This window comes from Paroedura picta, chromosome 3 (genome assembly GCF_049243985.1).
Source record: "Paroedura picta isolate Pp20150507F chromosome 3, Ppicta_v3.0, whole genome shotgun sequence".
Lineage (NCBI taxonomy): Eukaryota > Metazoa > Chordata > Lepidosauria > Squamata > Gekkonidae > Paroedura > Paroedura picta.
The window spans coordinates 160,691,295-160,714,311 of NC_135371.1; the positions used below are offsets into that span (position 1 = coordinate 160,691,295).

At 51.3% G+C, this 23,017-nt stretch overlaps 2 protein-coding genes across 13 annotated transcripts in view; both read left to right on the forward strand.

Annotated features, from left to right (window-relative positions):
• LOC143833348 (homeobox protein Hox-D3-like) overlaps nucleotides 1–23,017 on the forward strand; it is a 146,937-nt gene that overhangs the window by 42,415 nt on the left and 81,505 nt on the right. The window contains exon 1 of one of the 12 annotated variants that reach the window (XR_013229602.1): nucleotides 8,308–8,462. The exons of 9 other annotated variants lie outside the window; for them this stretch is intronic. The gene's annotated coding sequence lies outside the window, so the exon portion shown is untranslated. Of the gene's footprint in view, nucleotides 1–8,307; nucleotides 8,463–12,681; nucleotides 15,540–23,017 lie in introns of those variants that run through there. 2 more of the 12 variants (XR_013229612.1, XR_013229607.1) reach the window with 2 other exon arrangements.
• Nucleotides 174–4,513, forward strand: HOXC4 (homeobox C4). Its single transcript, XM_077329052.1, has 2 exons — nucleotides 174–3,363; nucleotides 4,021–4,513. Exons 1-2 carry the CDS (start codon nucleotides 2,670–2,672, stop codon nucleotides 4,380–4,382), a joined length of 1,056 nt encoding a protein of 351 aa, XP_077185167.1. The 5' UTR covers nucleotides 174–2,669; the 3' UTR covers nucleotides 4,383–4,513.

A 23,017-nucleotide genomic window follows, 5' to 3' on the forward strand; every position in this document is an offset into this window, starting at 1 on the left:
TGACGAAAAGAGAAAGGAGAGAACCCCTCCCCTCTAGAAGGAGCCGAAGGGGCAGAGAGAGAGAGAGAGAGAGAGAGAGAGAGAGAGAGAGAGAGAGAGAGAGAGAGAGGTGTGGCTAAAGAAGCGCAAGTTATGAAGTGTGAGACTGTGTGTATGTGTGTGTGGGGGTGGGGGTGGGGAGAAGATCTCACTTTTCTCTGCTCCCATCTATGTTTGGCCTACGGGATCCTTTCTGCTCTGGTTGGGCTAAGCCCCTCCTCCTCGTTCTTTCCTTCCTCTTGGCTCAATCAGTCCACCAGTAGCAAGATCACAGACCCGAGCCCTAGAATTAGGGATTGTGAATTAACTCCCCCCCCCCAATACAAAGGAGTAAGGGTAAAGTTAGTCAAGGGGAGGGGGGTGCACCACCTTTGCCCAACAGCCCAATACGAGGCATCCATGGGAGGTGGTCTTCCAAGGCCCGACTCCTAACCAGAGGTCCTGTCTTAATACTGTAGGAATCCACCCAAAACATGCAACTTTGCACGCCTTCCCTGGAAACAGCTTAACTGGCTGGACAACTTTTGAAAAAGAGAACGCCCCCTCCCCTTCCAGAACAAACGCTTGAGGACATCTCTTGGGGGAGAGGAAAGGGCTGTCCCCCCCCTCCTCTCGGGCTCACAAAGGCCAAATTCTCCCGGTCATTTATATGTACCCTGTAGAGTCGAATCCGTGTGGGCCGGATCTCAATCACAGATTCGTCTCTTGGGGGGTATATGGATGACGCCAGAGCCTTGTTAGCTTTCTGCTGGCTTTTATCCCCCTCCCTCCAGTTGCAGATGTTGTAATTAAAGTCACAAATATCTGAGCTGGGGTGTGTGTGTTAGTTGTTGTTTTCTTTTCTTTCTATTAAAAATAAACTCCTAAAAGGCCGGCCAGATATAGAGAAAGGACTCCCTTCCATCGTAAATGAAGGAGATTTTTTTAAAGAGGGGGGGGGGGAGGCATAGGGTGCTCCTGCTCATTACCAAAAAAATCGTAATTATGACTTTTCTTGGAAAGAAGGAAGAGGAGCAACCGCAAAGGCAAGCTCGCACAAGCCTTTGCCAGAGAGGGAGAGAGAGAGAGAGAGGGAGAGACCTAACCATTCCAAGTGACTGATTTATGGCGTTTTACAGCCCCATAAAAACTGTTACAACCAGCCCAGAGCCTCCGACACCGCTGGCACATTTAGTCTAATAAATAAAACATAAACAGTTAACTTTATGTGTCACTTTTATTGTTATCAAGTAAAATATGGCAATGCCCTGCAAGCTATGATTTTCAACTATAATTGTTATCAAGCCGTACGAGGGATTAATCCGACTCCCGGTGCCCCATCTCCTTAATGCAAGCGATAGAGAAACCCCCTGCAGGTCGCCATCCCGGGCGCTCTTTTCAAAGGGTCCCTTCCCTCGCAGCTCAGCTTCCTCCGCCTACCCAGGGGTCTGTTTATGCTGGCACAGGAGGGGAGGGGGAGATTGAGATTACCTTCTTTTACTTTGCCCTGGCATTTCTCCTGCCCACTATCCCTGATTCACCAGGAAGTCCGAGGTTCTGGAATGCATTTTTAACATACCTCCCCGCGAATGTGCGGTTGCCAGGGAGAGGGAAGGGGGTCATCAGAGTTGCCTCTCCTGAGGAAATGGTCCTGGTGGGGAAACCATCTTCCCTCCTTTTCTGCCTGCTCACAGGACTGGGCACCTGTGAGGTTCTTGGGGGGGGGGGGCACAGCAAGAACTTCCAGGGCTAAGCAGACTTCTTTATCTTTTTTTGAGATAACTCATCGCCTTTCTTTTTAACCCCCCCATCCCAAATGGTGAGAAGGGAGGGGGGATCCTGCCATCTGTCTGGGCGAGGGGTGCCCTGCTTTCATTCCCAACTCCACCAGCTCCTCTCCCCCCAAACCAGCTCGCCCTTAAGCAGAGGTTGAGGATCTTTTCTCCCAGAGAACTCCAAATGACGCCAAGGTGATTTGCATATCCCCTCCCCTCCCCCCTCTCCTCCCAGGTAACCGGCCTCCTTTGTCTCCCCTCCAAACATTGAACTCTCTTCTAGTGTGTGGGTGTATTTGTGCGTGTGTTTGTGTGTGTGTGTGTGTGTGAGAGAGAGAGGACAGTTCTGCAGACAGTCCCTCGAATCCTGCCCTGTGTGGGTGAGGGAGGGGGGAGGCACCTCTATCTCTAGCCAGTTTTTTTCTTTTAAGGTGAAAGAAACCTTTGGATTTTTTTTTTTAATTTTATTTTATTTTAAATTTTATTTTATCTGAAGCCTGCTTCTTCCTCTGTGGCGCCCAGCGATCCTCCTGAGAAGGGAGCAGTGCACTCGTGGGTCTCGACACGAGAGGAATCCCTGCCTACCTGGAAGGGGCGGGGGCGGGGCGGCTCACCCTGACTCTTCCTCTCCTTCTCCCCCCTGCCTCGGTGTCCTTGCGTGATGCTCTGTTGTGCGCTTGTGATCAAAGGGGGGGGGGGGCAGGGAGGGAGACAGAGAAAAAGGCTCTTGCTCTCCTTCCCTTCCCCCCAGCTCTTTGGCTCCCAACATCCAAGGGTTCTCACAAACAACCACCAGAACACAAGACACACTTTCTCTCCTTCTCCCTCCCTCCCTCGCACCCCCACACCCCGAGACACTGGTGCGCGCACACGCACATGCACGCGCGCGCGCCCTCGCGCTCTCTCGCACACACACAAATTGGCTACATTTTGAATAAGCTTTTGGTTCCTTATCCGGGGACTCGCTCGGCGGGCGTGATTGGCGCAAAGAGTCACATGGTGAAACTAACTTTACGGGGTCGCCAGCTAGTAGGAGGGTTTTATGGAGCAGAAAAACGACAAAGCGAGAAAAATTATTTTCCACTCCAGAAATTAATGATCATGAGCTCGTATTTGATGGACTCTAACTACATCGATCCGAAATTTCCTCCATGCGAAGAATATTCGCAAAATAATTACATCCCAGACCACAGTCCGGAATATTACAGCCGGACCAGGGAGCCCAGTTTCCAGCATCACCACCAGGACCTGTACCCTCCACCTCCTCCTCCTCCTCCTCCGCCACCGCCACCGCGACCCAGCTACCCCGAGCGCCAGTACAGCTGCGCCAGCCTCCAAGGTCCCGGCAACCCCCCGGCGCACCAGAGGGGCCATGGACCGCCGCCCGGAGGCCACCACCTCCCCGAGAAAGCCCCGCAGCTCTGTGACCAAACGGCTCTCTCCAGCGCGGCCGCCTCGCCGGCCCCGGCCCCGCCGCCCTGCAACCAGCAGACCCCCGAGCATCCCAGCGGCACGGCCACCAAGCAGCCCGTAGTCTACCCCTGGATGAAAAAAATCCACGTCAGCACGGGTAGGCAACTTTCCCCCCGTCGCGCTCTGGCTCAGCTCTTTCTCGCCTTCTCTCCCCCCCCTCCCCCCCCACCCAGCCCGACCTCCCCAGCACCCATGGCTCTCCAGACCCCTCGCTCTCGGCCGCCACACTCCCTCTCCCTCTCCCTGGCTGCCTCTCGCTCCTTCTCTCCCTCGTCTCCTCCTGCGCCTTCCGCGAGAGGCTCCCGGGTTAGCACAATTGAGCGGGATTTACGACTCCGAGTGGGTAATTACACCCACCATAAATTTTATAGCCGAGCTAGTCTGGGCAGCCCCAGCCATGTGGTTCGCTCCCTGTTATGTATGTGTGAAACTCCGAAGGCTTGGCGAGGGGTGCATAAATAATTCAGGCTCTTTCCAAGCCAGGGAAACCCCTTCTTATTAGAAGAGAAAGTCTCGGGTTCTTTATAACCCATTTAGCTGATGACTTCGCTCTCGCTTTTCTCCCGCTGCCTCCCCTCTCTGGCTCTCCCCCTTCTCTTGAGCCACTGGAGAGCTCTCTTTCTCTCGGTGTGCGCCTCTCTCGCCCTGCTTCTCCGCCTGGCTTCTCTCTCTCTCTCTCTCTCTCTCTCCTCTGGCTTCCTGTATTCACGCGAATCTCTGGTGTGTGTGTGTGTCTTTTTCTCCCCCTCCCCAGTGAACCCGAATTACAATGGAGGCGAGCCCAAGCGGTCCAGGACTGCCTACACCCGACAGCAGGTCTTGGAACTGGAGAAAGAATTCCACTATAACAGATACCTGACGCGGCGGAGGCGCATCGAGATCGCCCATTCCTTGTGTCTCTCGGAGAGACAGATCAAGATCTGGTTTCAGAACCGGCGGATGAAGTGGAAAAAAGACCACCGGCTGCCCAATACCAAAGTGCGATCCACGGCTCCGAGCAATTCTTCCACCGGCTCCATGGCCGCGACGGCTGCTTCTTCCAACCCGGGGGCCAGCGAAGAGCACTCGCAAAGCTCATCTCAGGACCCACGAGCAGAGGATATTACGAGGTTATAAACAAAACAGAAACAAACAAACAAAAACAGAAACCAACCAACCAACCAACCAACCCCTCCCAACAAAAATTGACTCTGATTATTTATAGAATCTAATATATATCTATATATTTTGGTTCTTTTTTTTTTCTTCTTTCTCTCTCCCTCGTAGGGTTATTTCCCCCCCCTCCCGTGCGTATATATATTAAAAAAGAGGGGGGGGGGACACACACACAAAAGAAAGAGGTCTTCTCACGCTTATGGTGCATGTATTCTTAGCATGAGAGGCCAGGTGAAGGACCTTCTGGTATTTTCTTTTCTTTTTAAAAATGCCATTTTCAGGGTTTTATTTATTTTTTAAAGGGAAGGAGAGGAGGGATGGAATGGACGTGTGCGTATGTGTGAGTGTGTGTTGTGTGTGTTTGGGGGGGGGGAAAGCTTAAATGTTCTGTTTTAGATGAATATTGGGGCATATGCTAATAATTACACAGGCAAGGAAAGAATGTAGCTATTTTGCCCTGTGCGTTTACAAATGGAGAACAAAACAACACAAAAAAGGGGAATGGGCCCTTTTATTTCTTTCTTTAAAAAAAATGAATGTGGGGTGAGGTTTTCCAAAACAATAAAGGGGGGGGGGGTTTGCAACCAAACAGCACAGGAGCTAGAAGTAGCAGAGGAACTTACGATTTATTTAAATGTGAGCTTGAAAGAGAGAGCGAGGAAGGGAAAGCGAAGGAGAAAGTTGTAAGGAAAGAAGTCAATAGCTAGACATTTTTTTTGAAGGGGGATGGGGTTTTTTTCCTCGTCGTGGTTCTTGTGTTTTTTGGACTGATTTTACATGATCATTGTAAACTTGCAATAAAAAAAAAAAAGAGTTTTAGTGTTATCTGTGAAAAAGTCCCCTTGTTCAATAAAACCCGTGAGTGTGAACACAGATTGACTTTGGAATGGCTGGTGAGTTATTTTGCTTTTTTTCCCCCCCTTCTCTTCTTGCTGGGGCTGGGAGGGGGGCGGTTAGGAAATGGCACTAATTCCTAAGAAATGGGCAGGCTGTTGGTTAAATTTAAGACACCTTCCATGTGTCAGTGAATCAGGAGCCAATTTGCCACTGGGTTTAGGGAAGGTGCCCTTTGTACCCTGTGACATCACAAGATGGGGGAAAATATGCTCCAGCCCTCTGAGTCTACTGGAAGGCCTCGGTTGTATCAAAGGTGTGTGGCCTTTAATGAAAATAACCCTGCCGTTGTGCCTCCTTCCATGTAAATCAGGGTGCATTTTTAATATTCTTCCCTTTGCATGCCAGTAATCTTATTTTTTAGAAATGGAGGTTTCCTTTACTCCCCTGTGTTTCATCTTCTGCAAATTTAAGTAAGCTTTAGTTAAAGTGCCCCCCCCCCCATCCCCAATTCTGAGCTTTGGATGTATTGCTAGCACTGAGACTGCTGTAGATGTGATGGGAAGAAATTGTAGCGAATCAGGATTTGTTTACTTCCCTAGGGGAAGCAGGAAGGGTGGCTGGGAGGAGTATAGAAGTGTTTGCAAAGAGACTACCGTGTTTCTCCCTGTGTGTGCATTGGGGACTCTGTGGATAGATAGATAGATAGATAGATAGATAGATAGATAGATAGATAGATAGATAGATAGATAGATAGATAGATAGATAGATAGATAGATAGATAGATAGATAGATAGATAGATAGATAGATAGATAAATCAGATAGAAAGAGGTTTTCTAGGACAAAATCTGTCCCCATTTCCTAGTGGAAAGGATTGTGCTTGAACCGTACCTGTCTCTGATAGAAGCTTGTTTCAAGAGGCCTGCAGTTGTATCCTGTAAATATTATAACAGCCCCTCCAAAATGGAGCGATTCTGAAGTGAAGGGATTTGATCCGGGTTACCCCTACTGATTTCCATGGTGTTTCAACCCTCTTGCCCTTCAGTGTTGTGGCCTAAATTCTTACTTAGCCAGGCTAGTTCCTTTGCAGTGGTCATTCATGTCTGCATTTCCAACTGTTTTCAGGACTAGTATTGTTCAATAGTAGTGGTGGTGGGGGGAGGCTATGTGTGTATGTGGGGATCTGAAGGGGACCTTTACTGGCCTTTGATTTCTCCCCCCCCCCCATCTTGATATCCATTAAGTGAATCATTTCAGCATCTATGATAAGGGGGGAGGGAGAGGCAGGCCAGGAGAATGTAATTGACTTGGGGCTACAGATTAGGGGAGGAATCTAAATCTCATTCAAGTCAAAGCAGAATTGGCACTGATTTTAAATGGGTCCGAATTACACACTCAGTGGGTGTAATCCAGACCCGCTTGGGGAAGCCAGTGGCTCTGGAAAGCCTCGAAATCCATGGCTTAGAGGCGCTATGCCTCAGCCTGTTAGTTGCATTGCTTCCTGAACTTTACTTAGCATAGTCAAGGATTTTTGGGATGGTAAGTGTAAAACATCATTTGCAGAATTCCAGGTTGTCTCACTTGGGATGGGTGAAGAAGGGCTGGTTTGAACCTGTCCTTCCTTCTTGTGGCCAAGCCTTTTGGATCATCCTCCTTAGTGTAGTATTTGTGTGTGTGTGTGTATGTGTAGGGTGTATGAATTAAGTAAAGAGGCACACTTATTAAGAAGCAAGCATCTCTGAATTCTGTTAGACTTACTTCTGGGCAAACAGACAGGGACTTCAAGCTGAATCATCTAGAGTAGAAATGATCTCCCTCCCCTCCCACCCCCCATCCACCGGCCAATCTACCGCAAGAGGGGCAGTGAGGAAGGGGGACCAGTATTTCCCCGGAGGAGTTGCAAACCCACACGACAGGGGAAAGTAAACCAAGAAGAAGCCCGACTCCTAACCTGCTGGGGATGGTCCTGCCTGCTGCGTGGGCCACAGGTTGCAAAGCACTCCAGTCCAGCCACCGAGGGACACGCTCTGTCCCTCCCCTCCCCTTTTAAAGGAACCCTGACCAGTCCTTCTCCAGCAAGTGACCCTGGGAAAACTCTCTGGATGCGCCTATATCTTTGCTTGGGAGGCCTTGGCTTGGTTGTGTGTGTGTGCGCGCGTGTGTTTTAAATTTCACACGCTGACTTCAGAACTTGATGAATACTTAACAAAGTGTCTGTGAAGGGATCAAGCTGAAAGCGATGGTCCCTTTTTGTGTCTGTGAGAGAGAGAAAGAGAAAGAGAGAGAGAGAGAGAGAGAGAGAGAGAGAGAGAGAGATTGTATTCTGTTGTCTGCCCAGGAGACCCGGAGGGGGGGGAGGGGAAAAAAACATCAATCACTTTTCCAACTGTATAGTCTGTATATTTAGATTTTTTTTAAAAAAAAGAAACACTTTTTGGGGGGCATCATGATTCAACTTAGGACCTGCATAATGCCCTCCCACCCGCTTATTTCCTTCTTGGGGTGGACTAAAATGTTTAACCTCCTTTTGGGATTTTCTTTTCCTTTTAAAAAATATTTTGTATGCTTTAGCCTTTAGACTTGGCCATGACACAACTCTTAGCTGGGCAGAGAGATTATGAATGCCTTAGGAAGGAAGGGGCAGGGGGGGAGGGGAGGGGAGGGGGGAGATGGCAGGAGATACACCCAGCTTGCTCCTCTCTCTGGCTCTTCCTCTCCCCCTCTCTAAGTTTTTGACACCTCCATGTTGAGAGCCTCAGAGGTACTTTATTGGAGTTCGGGTAAAAGCCAAAAAGAAAAAGAAAAGAGGGTTCACCCAAAGGGCAACTTTTTCTAGGCCAGCAGTTTTATTCTTGCCGTTTCGACTGACCTCCAAGGCCCCTCTGACCCGAGTGAGTCTCCCAACGTGTACCTTCTGTGCTCTCTACACACATTTCAGAGCATCGCCACTGGTTAGGCTCTTTGTAAGAAATTTACCATAGTAATAGAGAGCCGGGTGGGTGGGGAGGGAGAGCCAAAGAGGGGGGGGGGGAGAGGCTGAGCAGATTCAATGCCTGTTATCGCATTGTGCTGTCACCAAAATAACCCCAGAGAAAAGAAGGAAGGGTGAAGTCTCGGCCAAGCCTCCCATCTCATTTTCCCGCCTTCCCATAGTTTGGAAGATTTCCCAGCTGGCGATCCTATGGCAAGAGCACTTTCCAAGCCAAGTAAGTACCTTGCATTTTTTTTTTAAAAACAACCAAACAAAGGAAAAAGCACAACTTGAACTATATATATATATATACACGTATATTTTAAAAATGCAATTCTTTAGCTAAAGGGAAATAGGTGGGTCTTTAAGTCTCTGCAACAGATGAACAAGAATTTCCTTCTAAATCAAAATGCAGGCTTTTTTTTTGGGGGGGGGAGAGAAACCAGGGGGAGGACCAGATTCTTGGGTGTTGACTGGTCCACGTTGGGAGCTCGGCAAACTATTGTGGAAAGTTCAGTCAGTGGAACCCGGTGGCTACCAACACACCAGCACCAGCCAGCTCCTGGACATGTATGTCTGCCTCAAGCCTCAGGCCACAGCTTCAGCATCTCCTGTAGCTTCTGGGACCAGAAGCCTGGGCTGACTTTCTGTGAGACTTGGTCCAGCGCTATGGGGAATGGTGGGATCTCTTCTTATTTGACATGGCCGGTTCTGTTCCTCGGTGATGGTCTTTGGCCTGTTCCAAAAGTCCAGCCAGGTGAGAGGGTTACAGGAGGATAAGAGGGCGGCCGGCGGGCGCGCACGTGTGTGTTGCTAGAAGTTGCTTGCGGAGTTGTGCGTCCTTTCTTGTTCTCGGTTAGAGTTACCATGACTGTTTGGACGAGTGTCTTGCTCAAAGAGAAGGTTTCTTCTAATGGTCCTGCCGGGATCACTTAGCGGGGACTTAGATGGCCATAAAAGGAGGCGTTAGGGAAGCCCTGGGACAAGGAGGCCACCGAAATGGGCAGATGGGAACTCGGGTTTCAGAAAGGTAGAATTCCAAAGGAGCCTGCCTTCCCTGGTGCTAGGCAAGGCTCCGCAGAGCTGTAACTTGTGCATAGTTACAAGGAACTCTCCCCTCCCCCCACCCCTTTAGCATCAGGCAGCCTAACCCTAGTTTCCTAAATTGTTAACAGCATCTGTCCCTGGACTTCTCCAAGCTGGCTGTAGCTTCTCGTGTTCCCCTCTTCCCCCCATTCATTGGAGTGTGTGTGTGAGTGTGTGTGTGTAGGGGTGCGTGTGTCCAACTCCCCTGTTTAATAGTAATTAAAAGACAAACATCCCGCTAGTGTTAAACGAATGAGTTACGGGGGGTTCCCAGCCATAACTGCCAGCCGCTTCAACATGTAACTTATATTTATTGTGGTCTCGTATATCATTATCCAAGAGATATAGTTTTATGTACTTCCTAATCTGTCGCCTTGATTTATTTTGATGGGCAAGGGACCAAACCAAACATTTGGGGACTTGGGCCGAAAGACTCGTATTTCCTTCCCGACAGCCAGCAGCCAGTCCATAGGCGGGCGGTCCTGGGGGTTTCGGGGCCAACGCTGCCCACCGCTCTTCTCTGCCTTTCCATGTATTCATTTCAGAGGCAAACTTGGTTTCTTTCGTAGATGTTAAGGAGGCTTTGCCTTAGGTAAAAAAGACTCTGCACAGAGACGGATTTCAACCCAGCCCTACAAGCTGGCAGCCCTGCAAAAAGGGAACATTCTCTGCCTCACCCACTGCTTTTAGCTGATCATATATATGTGGAGTTTAGTTTTTACAACCACTGTTATCTACCCTCTATGGCATCCTGAGGGGTCATATTCTATTTATCCAGCCCTCTCCTTCCCGTCGTCTAAGGCAAACGGTGTTAAAGTTTACTCCCCAGGTGCCCCCTTCTCTTTATGCTTTCAGGTTCCCTTCTTTCTTCTCTCCCAACCCCCAAATAAGAAAAGGCAGCCTGCTATTTTGATGCCAAAGATCCCCTGCAATCTTTGTGCCTTTTTAAAAATGCAAGCAAGGACACAGATGCCATGCCACTGAGGTCTGCTGGAAGTCAGAGCGCCAACTCATCCTCAGGGCAACAGGATCGGGTGGCCCCCATTGGCTATTAGCCAGCCCTAGGATTTAACACAAAGATCTGGCACAGTTTATATTACCCTTGTAGGTAGTGGCAAAGTCCAGGCTAGCCGAAGCAACCTCAGCCGTGGCTGGCACTTGGATGGGAGACCTCTAAGGCGCACCAGGGTCTTCGCTTCAGGCCAGACAATGGCAAATCACCTCTGAACACCTCTTTGCCTTGAAAATGCTGGGAGTTTGCCATAAATCAGCTGTGACTTGACGGATCTTTCCACCACCGATGCCAGAAGTCTATAGAAGGAGAGTCATGTGCCTTGAAAGAACCGGGAGGTCCCCTAGTTCAGCTAGGTATAGAAACTTCCAGCTTAGACATGAGACCTGTGAAGCAGTCTAACACAGAGAGCTTGGCCTCTCCGGGGGGCTTTTGCAGTGGTCCTCAAAGGCAGCAGAGAAAGGGACAAGACTCAGGGGAGGGGGGCTAGAATGGCTTCTGGATCCGGATGCGAGCAACCGGCCCAAGTAAAGATCCTGAGCAGCATTCAAAACGACCTGGCTGCATCAGCCCAGTTCTCTCCAGACCCAGTGGTCAGCCAGAAGTTCACCCAGAGGGCATGGAGATTATGGAGCTGTTGGGTTGCTCTGTCCTTTCAGGTTCATCTCAGGATGTCCAGTGGTAGCCTGAGCTTAAAAAGCGAGTGGCTTATTGTGGTGGGGAAACCAGGTAGATATTTCTACACTGTTGAGAGAAGAGCTTCCGTTTGGTTGTTCTGAATAGAAACCAGCCACTTTCAGAGTTCTGATGCTCGGTGGAGAATCATTTCGCTCTGGGTCCTTTCTTAAGGGAATTGCATATTAATATGGACATTGCAATCTTTTTTGGGGGGTGGGGTGGAGGTTCCTCCTGACCCAAGCTCCAAGGGAAGGGGCAGATCCGAGATGCTTTTCACATCCAGGGATCCTTCTCCAATACGGGCTTGGATAAAAGCCACTGCAAAATCCCCGAAATTTTCCAAGCAGATAAAACCCACCACATTTAAAGGTATTCGTGGAAGTGTCCCTGTAGCATCTCTCCCGCACCCCCTTTTAGCACTGATTGTCCTCCTTGTCCAGGGCTCTTCACATTTGCACCAAACACTGGTGGTCTTGCGGTGAGGGCATTTATTGATCTTGGTGTCTCTGGCCAAATCTCTCCTAGCTGGCACCTTTCCCTCATGCGGGGAAGGCGATCCCTTTGCTCCTGAGCGTCCGCCTGTGTTGGGCTGGCTCCTAGCTGCTGAAAACAATAGGATACCGGGGGTCGAACAAAGCAAGGGCATGTGTCTCTTCCCCCTTCCAGTGATGGGGAAGTATTCTCGGCACCAGCGCTCAGACTTTCTGCCTGTCCTGTCGGGATACGGGGCAAGGAGGAGTCCATAAGAAAGGCAAGTGGCCCAATCCAGTGAAGGCCCCCCAGGGTCAGCCCCACAGCCCTTTGGTGCTCCTGTGAAGGTGTGTGGGGAGAAATCTTGGGAGGACAAAAGCGTAGCTGGGAAGAGGGATCAAGAGAAGGGGAAAGAATGACCCTTTGAGATGATCCCCACCCCACCGATGCCTCTGCTTCAAGCAGAGAGAAGGGACACCGCACAGCAGAACCACACAGAGGGCTGGGCTGCTCTCTACAGTGGAGCCGAAGCCCATGGAAGCAAATATTGGCGATTTTCCTGTCGGAAAATCTTCCACCTTCCACCCAGCGCTTCTCTACCCCCAGGTGCCTCCCTCCCCCCAAATCCCCGAAGGCTCCTTGTCTTCCTTACATCTCCTCCCTACAAGGAAATGCCAGGCCTGGAGAAGGAAACAAACAAACGAATCTGGGAAACGTTACCAGATCTCCCCACCCCCCTGCACACGAACACAATAAAACGACCTTTAGATTCTAGCACAAATGCCAAGAAATTAAAGAGCACACGCTCGGAGGGAGGGGGGGAGAAGAGAAGATCTTTAAACCGGTAGATGGGCCCTATCTATACACTATCTCCATGTAGTGTGTGAGTGTGTGTGTTTAGATACCTGCCCTCAGATGAGCAAGGAATTACATCTTCTGCAGATTGCATCTGTCTATCCCTTTGTGGAGTGTACACCCTGTATGGTAATGCTCTATCTATCTATCTATCTATCTATCTATCTATCTATCTATCTATCTATCTATCTATCTATCTATCTATCTATCTATCTATCTATCTATCTATCTATCTATCTATCTATCTATCTATCTTCCTTCCTTCCTTCCTTCCTTCCTTCCTTCCTTCCTTCCTTCCTTCCTTCCTTCCTTCCTTCCTTCCTTCCACTGCTGCCCAGCAACTAAACATTGTCCTGAAACTAGACCTGTAACCTCCATCCCTTCACCCTCCTGTACCAAACCCTCCATAAACCGAAAGGAGCTGCCATGCAGGGGCACCATTTGCTGGAGACACCGGAGGGCCAGATCTTTGAGAGACTTGCCTGGTCTCCAATCCCCCCCCCCCCTCCAACCCAACCTGACTTACTTGGAGCACTTCTAATAAATATTGAAAGAAGCTCCACTAAAATGTTTACTCGCTGGTTTGCTTTGCGCTAGGCTAGGTCACGACCCCGAATTTGGACAGCAGAACAAAGGGCGAGTTGACTGGGGAACGCGAAGTCTTGTTGCTGGGGGAGAGACATCATCTCGGGGCAATTGTTTGGAGCAGCAGGTTAATTTACTTGTTTGGCAAAGAACTGTGAAGTCGGGAGACGGGGCTGGGGCCTGTGGCAGTCGAGGGGGCCCCCCTGAAGGACCTCTGTCCCCACTTGAAATTACCCCTGGGGACAAGCGGGAATCAGGCGTCTGTCCCCTTATGGAAGGGTGGGGATGAGACCTTCTCATAGAGAAGGTATGAGAAGAGGTGAGATAGAGAGATAGAGAGATAGAGAGATAGAGAGATAGAGAGATAGAGAGAAAGAAAGAAAGAAAGAAAGAAAGAAAGAAAGAAAGAAAGAAAGAAGAAAGAAAGAAAGAAAGAAAGAAAGAAAGAAAGAAAGAAAGAAAGAAAGAAAGAAAGAAAGAAAGAAAAGAGGGACGAAATCTTGGAATGAATCTCTATGCAAATTAACAGCCGAGTAGAAACTCTTCTATGCCGCATTTTTGTTTATGGATCCTTTGATCCTACATTCTTTAGATAAAGCCAGCCAGATCTCTTCTTCCTTGTAGTCCTGTGCCTGCTTGGGGAGGGGGGTTCGGTCCCATTGCAATCCTACAGATCATTTTCTGGAAGCAAACCCTACTCAGTAGACCTGAGCAGGATTCCAAGAAGACCTTGTTAGGAAGGCATTTAGCACTGAGTTCCGTAGGACTTACTCCCGAGCAGAGGCACTGCATATACAGCGGTACACAGACGCGGTGTGTCTAAAAGCGGCCTCTCCCACGAATGGGACTTTCTTCTCAGTAACCGCACATTCGAGCTGGGAGGGGGGTTCTTTTGAATTTTAGCTAGGGAATCGGGGTGTGCAGGCCAGCCCCTTGTCTCTCTTGCTCCCGCAGGCACTTGGCTCGGACGGGACCTGCCCTGGCGCAGGCCTGTGGAGGGCCGCGGAGTGCAGCGCCTCCGCCAGATTTGAGGTCTGCCCCACATCTCCCTTAGCCCGTGTGGAGTTCAGTAATGGCCGATTCCGTCCTCCACGCGTCTTTGCAGACAGGTGGGAATTAACTGCCGCAGAGGACGGCATCGGCTCGAGCGGCTCCGGTTAATGCTCCCGCCGATCCTGACTTCCGTGGAAATGCAGCCCTTAATTTATTGGCCGGTGGCGAGGAGAAAGCCCGGCCGTGGCGGGGAAGGCTTCCGCGTCGAGCTCTCCTGGCCGTTCTCCTACAATCGCGGGTCCCTTTTCAAAGTTGCCTCGGCCCGGATTTGACTCCCACCGAATTCCTCTTTGCTTGCAATGCTGTAGCGCTTGGCGCGCTTACTCGGGAGCAAGTCCTTTGGCACTGAGTGGGACTTACTTCCGAGTAAGCATGCCAAGGACGGAGCTACGTTTCTCTCCGCCTCATCCCTGAAAGGTGAGTGGCCTGACCCTCCCAGGACCCGAAAGGGCGGTCGGGATTTCCAGCTCGGCTCCTCCGCACGCCGCCGCCCGGCTACCTTTAAGCGCGCTCGGTAGGAGAGCAGGCAACGCGGCGAGACATGACGGGAGCCGAATCCTGAATCGAAGCCACCTGCGCCCTTTTCCGTGTGCCCTGGGCCACCATCCCCAACTTGTAGGCAAGGTCCGACCTGGGCACCTACCAGGCGGTTGGGGGAGCCAGCCTAAAGCAGGTCTACTCAAAAGTAAAGCTCATTTGATTCAACGGAGCCTACTCCCAGGAAAATCCTCCAAGGACTGCAGCCTTCGTCTCCTTCCACATTGGCAGTGCAGAATCAGAAGCGCGTTTTACTGTTAAGCCGGATTTTGGGGCTTCGCTTTGGCTTTTGGGACGGAGTCGCCTCCCGGACCACCAAAGCGGATCTTATGGAGCGCCTTCGAGGGCGCAGATTTGCGCGGGTGGGCCTCCCTTCCGCCTCCCGGTGTCTATCGGCTTGGATCCCCTCCGGGGCTTGGCCCGGAGGACGCGGGAGTTTTGGGAGAGCCGAGCGGCGGACACCCGCGAAGCCTCTCCAAGGCCTGGAGTTGAAAGGAGGGCTCCGTTTGCACCAGTTAAAAGGACTGGCGGGCTTTTATCGCCCGAGGAAGAGCCGATAAGAAAGGGATGAAAGAGAGCCGCCGAAGGAAGCCGAACAAACTCGCCAGGCGGAAGCGGAGCGCGGGCGACGGAGAGTTGCTAGCAATTCGCGAAGCCAATACACCTTTTGGTGGAAATGGAGACCTCCCAGGAAAAGGGGCCACCCCTCCCAGCCCCGAAACGCGATCCCGATCCTGTGCGCGGTTCCTCGGGAGTACGCTCCGGCTGAGTTCAATGGGGAGGCGACGCCTCATTTTGCCCCTTTAGGACCACACGGGTCTAAGCCGTTGTTGTTGGTGTGGAGGACGAGGGGGAAGCCATAAGGTTAAAGTTCGAGTTATCAGGCTGGGGGGGGGGAGGGGAAGGAAGGGGCAGCCTTTTGCCAGACGGATCCTCAACGTGGCGAAATCTAAGCCTCCCCCGTTTCTCTTTTCCCGAATGGCGTCCTAAGAACTCCTCCCAGCTCGGTTAAGCTTGGTGGTTGTCTTAACTAAGGTAATAGAGAGGGCTATGCATCGTCGTGGTAAGGCTTAACTGGGTGGTGGATCGCGTGGTTAGGAGCGAGGTCTGCCGCGGGTGAAGGGAACGTTTGGTTCCTATGTCCCCCCCCCCCCCAAACCTGTCAACGCAGGCGTAGCTTTGTACAGGGCAGGGCAGTGAGTGCCAATATGTGGAAGAGGCAGGATGCTCCCTTCGCGCAAATATAATAAATATATATAATAAACCGCTTTGTAATGACATGGATCGGCTCGAGGGAGATAGTCTCAGTCCTCGGAAAGATCTTGGAAAGGTCTCAGTTCTCCCCAAACCTTTTGGAAAGAGTTCGCTTCTCCCCAAACCTTCCCTTCTTAAGTGCCTTGTGGGCTCCTTTCCCCAGACCTCACCCAACCACTCGCGAATAAAGTCTGCTCCGTGTTGGTGTGATGGTGGTGTGTGTGTGCGTGCGTGGACACTGTTTATTCTCCCAGGGCAAAACACACACAGAGAGGTGCGCTTGGAAACATAAGCACTTCTCTATCTGGAAACCATCTTGCTGGACACCAGAGAACTTCTTCCTAAAATGGATAGGAAAAATAAAAAATATATATATCTGGGGATCAGCGTCAGGAAAACTTTCCGGGAGATAAATCACAAGAGGGTTGTTTTTTGAGCCGGGCCCTGTGTGTGTGTGCGTGTGTGCGCGCGGGGTTTGTGTGTGTGTGTGTTTACCTGTCTGTATCCAGGGATGCAAATGTGTGCATGTATGACCCTCCCAAGCTCCACTCGGCCCAGGGAAAGCAGGAATTGCATGCCAGTCCCCCCAACAAGTTAAATTGGGGGGTAAGCCCCATGTTCGTCCCCAGGACATTTCCCAGGAAGTATTGGTGGCCAACTCCTGGATGGTCAACCTGGTCTGGCAGAAAGCCGTTTTCTTCCTTTCCCGTGAAGAAAATGTTCAAGCCGAGATCTCATGCACCTTGGGTGCAACCCTGCTTCTACTGAACCTGCATTTTCAAAGCAGAAACCACAACCACACCCCTGCACTGATGTCACTGGAGCAGGGCTGCACCTCGGGGCTCCAACGCTCCATCTGTCCAGATTTGAAGCAAACCTCCCAGTGCAATGATGCTAAACAGAGTGGGGCCCTTAAAAACCCCAATAGACTCCAAAGGGGTTAGGAATACCGGGTTAATTCCATGGGAATGTTTACAGACCGAAATGCTTAATTTATTAAAGTGGCTGTTTACCTGCATCATTCTTTAAATCTCACATTTGGCCATGGTGGGGATGAGAGTGTGCACGTGCGCCTTTTGTGCCTCTTTATCAAAAAGCATTTGGCAGCAAATTCTCCGAAAACACCACCTGATCTGGCTCCGGCCCACTCAAGCCGCTCATTATATGTAACCTGCTAATCCAGTCAATTCTGTTTCCGATGGCAAATCGGTCGCTCTTTGTCTGCCTGTATATTCCTGAGTTTGTGCCTCTATGTATCCACACAAATACCTGATTGCCAATACAGGTTCTGTGCCATGAACTAGCCGTGTGCTAGCTGACCCTTATGTCTGTAGTTCGAGGTGTGCGTTTGCCTGTGGCTGATTTATAACAGGGCCTCCAGGGGAAGGAGTGTGTCTGTGCAAGATCCTCTACACACAAGGGCTCTATCTGCGGCTCTTTCATGGGTTTTGCATGTGGACTAGAAATGCATGTGTGAACCCGTGACCCACCCTTTCACACTTGCTTAGGCTCGCGGCTGGTATGTTTTGCTCAAAGGTTCCCCCCCCCTTCTGTGCTCTTCTGTCTTTAAGCCTGCCAGGATATCAGTCAGCTCATTAATATCCAGGGGAAAAATGGTCCAGTGGTTAAGATCCTGCTTTCTACACACCTGCCTGCCTGCTTACCTAATGCTGCCTCCAGATACTCAAAATACTGGCAGGAAGCAAACTCCCTTGAGGTCCCAGGGACTTGTTTCCAAAAGGGCCTCCAGCAGCAAAGTATTGTTTAGAAGCACCCTAGAGCTTGTGGTCCTCCAGATGTTCATGAACTACAATTCCCATGAGCCCCTGCCAGCGTTTGCTGGCAGGGGCTCATGGGAATTGTAGTTCATGAACATCTGGAAGACCACAGGTTGACTACCCCTGCCCTAGAGGTTCCCACCCCCAGCAACAGTGTGCCCCCCCCCTGTACCTTCCAGAACTTTGAGTAACTTTGCAGGCAAACGTTGTCCTTTGACTTCAGAGTCATTTGCTCGCAAGGAGTCTCTAGCACGGTATCAATGAGGTCAGGCTCTTTGGAAGGATCCTGAAAAGTTGGATAGAATTGTGCAGAGGGAATTCCTGGCACATCCTAGTCAGCTCCAGAAATCCCCTGTTCGATAAGCCTGGCTGGCTGGAGTGGTTTTTGGAGCGGGAGTTATCGGTCAAACCGACCAGGCAGGTCTTGAAGAAACAAGGGCATTCCTGAGATACACACACAGTCTGTCTCTCTCTCTCTCTCCATCCCTAAATTCCCATTAGTCTCTACGGGACAAGCAGCCCCATCTGACTTTGGCTAGGAAGCATCTTGTCCGTGTTCTCCCTGGATCTTTTAAAAGCCATTCATCCTTCTTCAGCTCTGGCTGAATCTCCTCAGCTTTTAGCTGGGGTGCAGAGGGAAGCAGGGAGCCAGTGTGGTGCAGTGGTTAAGAGCCGTGGCCTCTAATCCGGAGAGCCAGGCTTGATGCCCCACTCCTCCTCCACAAGCATCCTGCTGGGTGATCTTGGGCTAGTCCCAGTCCTGTTAGAGCTGTTCTCACACGGCAGTTCTATCAGAGTTCTCTGATGTCTGTTGTGGGGAGAGGAAGGGAAGGCGATTGTAATCCGCTTTGAGACTTCTCCCTCCCCCCTTTAGTGGGCATCTGTAACAGTCTGAAGAGAGAGTCGCCTAGGGTAGCCTCCTTGGTTTGCACTAGAGCAGTTAAATCGGGGTCAGAGGAGGGTTTTACCGTCCAGCAGAGAGCTGGCAGAGATTCTCCTAAGGATCTGCCACTGCCTGTGTGTGTACACAGCTGCACACCCAACTTTTCAACATTCTAGTGTGTGCTTGCCTGAGCACACTCCCCCCCCCCCCGACTTTCTGAGCCGGCTGCTTCCCTGATTTTGAGTTGCTGTCGCCCTGTGCCACACCTAGCCCTTTGGACCGGCCACTGGGAAGTGAACCAGGAGAGAGATGTGTATCCCTGAGGCTGTGATGCCAGGACACGGGTGTTGCCCGCAAACCCTTGTCCCCTCGACTTTGGCTTGAGCTCCTTTCATTACCGAGCAATGGTGTTTCCTGGGGGTGCTCAGCTCAGCAGGAGGTTAGCCGCTTTACTGTCCTTTCACCAGCCTAGAAGGACAATTGACGGGACCAGCTGCCTTCCGGACATCCGGGCAGACTTACTGCTTAATAAGAGCTGTTGACATCAGCCCAGCCAACTTGAAGTGACCCCGATGGGTGACCTTCAGAGGGGGTTTGCCATTGCCTGCCTCGGCCCTGTTTGTTGACCTTAGAGAGCGCTTTGACAGAAGAGCGCCTGCCTTGTATATTTATTGAAGGAAGGGGGAGAGGGGGTCTGCATAGCAAAGGCAAACCATCGGCCACGTTTATATCCTGCTGGCTTTTACCTTACTGGGTGGCGGTGGGAGGCCAGCCAAGGCCTTCAGGGTCCTGTATTTTGATGGGCTACAGGGCACAATCCCCAGCAGGAATATCCAAGGGGCTTACTCCCAGGAACAGGGTTTTAGGGCAGCACTCAGCCTGGGGAAGATCCAGACTGCAGCCTCCACTCTGACATGAAAGCCCGCTGCGTGACCCCGGGGCTAGTCACAGGGCCTCAGCCAGGAGGACAACGCAGAGGAAAGCAGAAGGGGGTATGCTGCTAGGGGGCGGGGTCCCCTTTAGGGAGAAAGGTGGGGTGTCCATGAAGCAGAGGAATAAATAGGCTGCTACCCCGTCTCCTGCGGACCCTCTCCAGTTTAAGCCCCTTGAAAAGGTCACTGGAGGGCGTGCATTAATGCGCTGCTTGCATCACAAGACACAAAGCAGAGGAGCGAAGCTTTTAAACCAGGCTCCTTTTAGGAGAGCCATTGATCCCCGCGACAGAGATGTCAGCAGGTGCTTAACTCTTCCCCCCTGAAGTCAATGGCTCTTGAAAGTGCTTAACTCTGGCTTGATCATCCCTCAGGTGCGGAGTGGGGTTGCCCAGCAGTGAGGCTTTTAGTTCTTTCGGCCAAGGCGTTCGAGGAACTCAGCCTCCACTGGGAGCCCGCGCATGTCAACCCAGCCATTTCAAACCCTGTCGGAAGCAACTGAACGGCCTTGGATTCCTCCATAGAGCAGATTGGAGACTCTCTGGGTTTTTTTGTGAGAAGTCCGGGGATGGTTCCTGGCCTTCCCGAGGACTGCTGGTGCCTTTGGCTGGAGGGATTGTTATGATGCTGGAGTTGGCCGAGGGACACACACGTTTTCCATCATAGTGGGATTTTTAGTGGCTGAATGTGGGGGGGGGGAGACTCCCTGGAAAAGCTTTGTGGGGAGATCTGATTCGTGCATGGCTTGTCCACCAGCTGGGGTTGCCAAGTGCCTAGAGAAGGAAGAGGAGGAGGAGGAGACAGAAAGAAGCGCTGTCTCTTTAACAGAAACTAAACGGGATGTTGTTGGCCTCCACCTCCCCACCTTGACAAGCTTCATCTGCCCCCTTGCCATCCATTGTGCCTCTGTTTAAGGGAACAGGGCTCTTTTGTTACCTTCAGGCCCTTTGCTAAACCCTGATGAGCAATGCACCAGCCCAAGTGTCTGGAGTTCGAATCCGGCTTCAGGGCCCATTTTGGGGCAAAGGAGAGAGAAGGCAGAGAGTGGCTAGCCCAAGGTCACCCAGATCCGGGGTGTTGTTCAGTCTCGGGAATGTAAGGGGGCTCCTCCAGATCTCCTTGGGAAGCTCAAGTGCCACCAGACTGTGCAGTGCTTTGCACTGGGGATCTCCCACTCTGGAGTCAAGGCTCCGGCCATTAATCTTCAGCGGCCCTCTCTGGCCTTCCGGGTATTCGCCAGGGTAGTTCAGCTCTTTCGGAGTCAGCCCAGACGCTCAGATGCCAGCATTCAGTCCAACTTTAACCCTGAATCCTGAAAGCTCCAAAGGTTTTGCAGAGGAAGTCCATGGCTCGTTGCAAACTGGCCGGATTTCTCTGCTGGAAGGTCGCGGGCCCTCTGGGCGGTTGGGACACGAGGTGCGTGAAGGCGCTTAGCTGCACCTGGGGAAGTATGCACCAAACGTGTCTGCAAGAAAGCGCAGTTGTAAATTTCTTCAGACTCGGAAAGAACATGATCGGTTGTCTGTCTGTTTGGGTTTCCTCCTTTTCCTTGAGACCCCAAATAAAAATGACTGCATTGATTCCTGGCAGCCCCTTCACAATAAAAAGCGCTCTCAGGTTTCCAGTGTCAATTTTTCCTTTTTATTTTTCCCCCTCCCAGATAAACAAGACGATAACATCCCTTATATTTACAGATCAGCGGCTCGTATACTTAATTTAGACTATTTCCCCTCCTCTCATCTCCATAAATCTGTCAAGGCTGGGCTGTTCCAGGTGCCAACAATGAAGAGAACATGTCCCCCTCCCCTGCCAAAAGCAGCTACGAGCTCAAAGGACTCCTCAAAGATAATCTGTACATTGTTGGAATAAGGGAGGGGAGGGGGAAGAGAGCTAAGGCCATGGGGGTCCAGTCACCAACCCTTTCTTTATAAAGGGTCAACCTTAGCCAAGCCGATGCTGCAATCCTAAACAGAGCCCCAACCTCTTATGCAGGGGTAGTCAAACTGCAGCCCTCCAGATGTCCATGGACTACAATTCCCATGAGCCCCTGCCAGCGAATGCTGGCAGGGGCTCATGGAAATTGTAGTCCATGGACATCTGGAGGGCCGCAGTTTGACAACCCCTGCTCTTAAGGCAGGCTTTCTCTAGCAGTGTTTCATGAAACCTGGGCTTTCTTGATGGCCTTGGAAGGGTTTCCCAGAATGAGTGAGAGTTAATTAATTTTTATATACTTTTGTTAAACATTTATCCCGTCTATGGTCATGTCAACCTGCCCCCTCCCCAATGGCTAACGATGGGCCTGGAGGGGGGAGGAAGGGAAGAGGTCCCAGGTGGGCCTGTACCCACCTGAGCTTCCCAACCATCTTCTGCACAGTCACGCTTAGGACAGACCGGTGAGATTCCTGACCTTTTCTAAGGGGCCTTCAGCTCCACGAATGGTGCCCTTCAGTTCCAGCCAGCGGACAGCGGCGTCCTGCGAGGAAACTTAAGAAGGGCGTACTCAGGACAAGTCTAGTTAAATGCTGTGGTGCTTCCTTAGAAGGCCAAGGGACGTTATGCAGCCAAAGTGAGATGTAAGGTTGGACAGAGGGATGGACAGGCAGGCAGGCAGGCAGGCAGGCAAGTATTCTGGAGGCTGGCCTGTAACCCAGATATGTTGTGTACCCCTCCCCCCATGGCTTTATCAGAAGGTCAGCAGGAACGCGAGAGGTTAGCATCAGACAACCCTTGTCACTGATAAGAGGCAATCCTGGAACGTGTGAATGAGAAGAGAGGTCATTGTATCTGAGCATGTGCAGAGTGGTTATTCCCTTCACTGTCGGGCCATCCGTAGTCTCAAACATGGGGGAGATGCTGGAGCACACAGACTTTCAGATCCGGTAAGGTAGCTTCCAAACCGTTTCTGAGCTCCGTTTTAAGAAGTGAGTCATTCCCTTAACATCTTCGGCACTCGCAGGGTTGGGGTCTGTTAAAGCTCGGCTCCAGCCCTCCACACCCATCCCGGGAGGGCTGGAGTCGAGGGGGGTGGGGGAGAAATCGGGCAGCCTCCTTTTACCTGCGGGCACGTTCCTGTCTGATGGATTTTCGTCTAGAGAGGCCACCTTTCTTCCCCCACCCCCGACCCCCACCGCGAAGGAGAAAGAAGCCCCTCCCCACAAATTTATCCGCCTGGAGCTTTATGGTGTCGGATGTATTTCCTTGTGTTGGCGTGGAGAAAGGCCTGGCAGACTTGCCCTCCTTTTGAAATCCCCGTCCTTTCTGCCAAGGGCGTCCTGGGAGGCGGTGGGGGTGGATTGGAGAGAAAGGGAGGGACGACGATTCTTAGCAAAGCCCGGCTGTGGGATCGACTCGCGACGAAACCGTGGAAAGACAAAGGAAGGACGTTCCGGAAGGGACCTACCGGGGTTCTCTTCCCCCCTGTCCACACTGCGAAATCTAGCAGGGAGGCTTCGACTCCCTAGGAAGCGTGCTGGGGGGGGGGGGTAACTAACACTCCCCCCCCAGGCGGCAATGGGAAAGCAAAGCATTGTGGTTTCAAGGGGGGGGGAGGTCATAGCGCCCTAAGCATCACTGGCTGGGCCTGTCGATAAGACGGAGTGCGGGTGTGTGTCTTTGTGTATGTGTGTCTTTGTGTGTGAAGGCCGCTTTCTCCCAATGGCTTCGCGA

Excerpts from the sequence above, each read along its gene's own strand:
- HOXC4 (XM_077329052.1), top strand. The coding sequence starts at position 2,670 with ATGCACGCGCGCGCGCCCTCGCGCTCTCTCGCACACACACAAATTGGC. Across the intron at positions 3,364-4,020 it reads AAAAATCCACGTCAGCACGG|TGAACCCGAATTACAATGGA; the intron begins GTAGGCAACTTT and ends CCCCCTCCCCAG.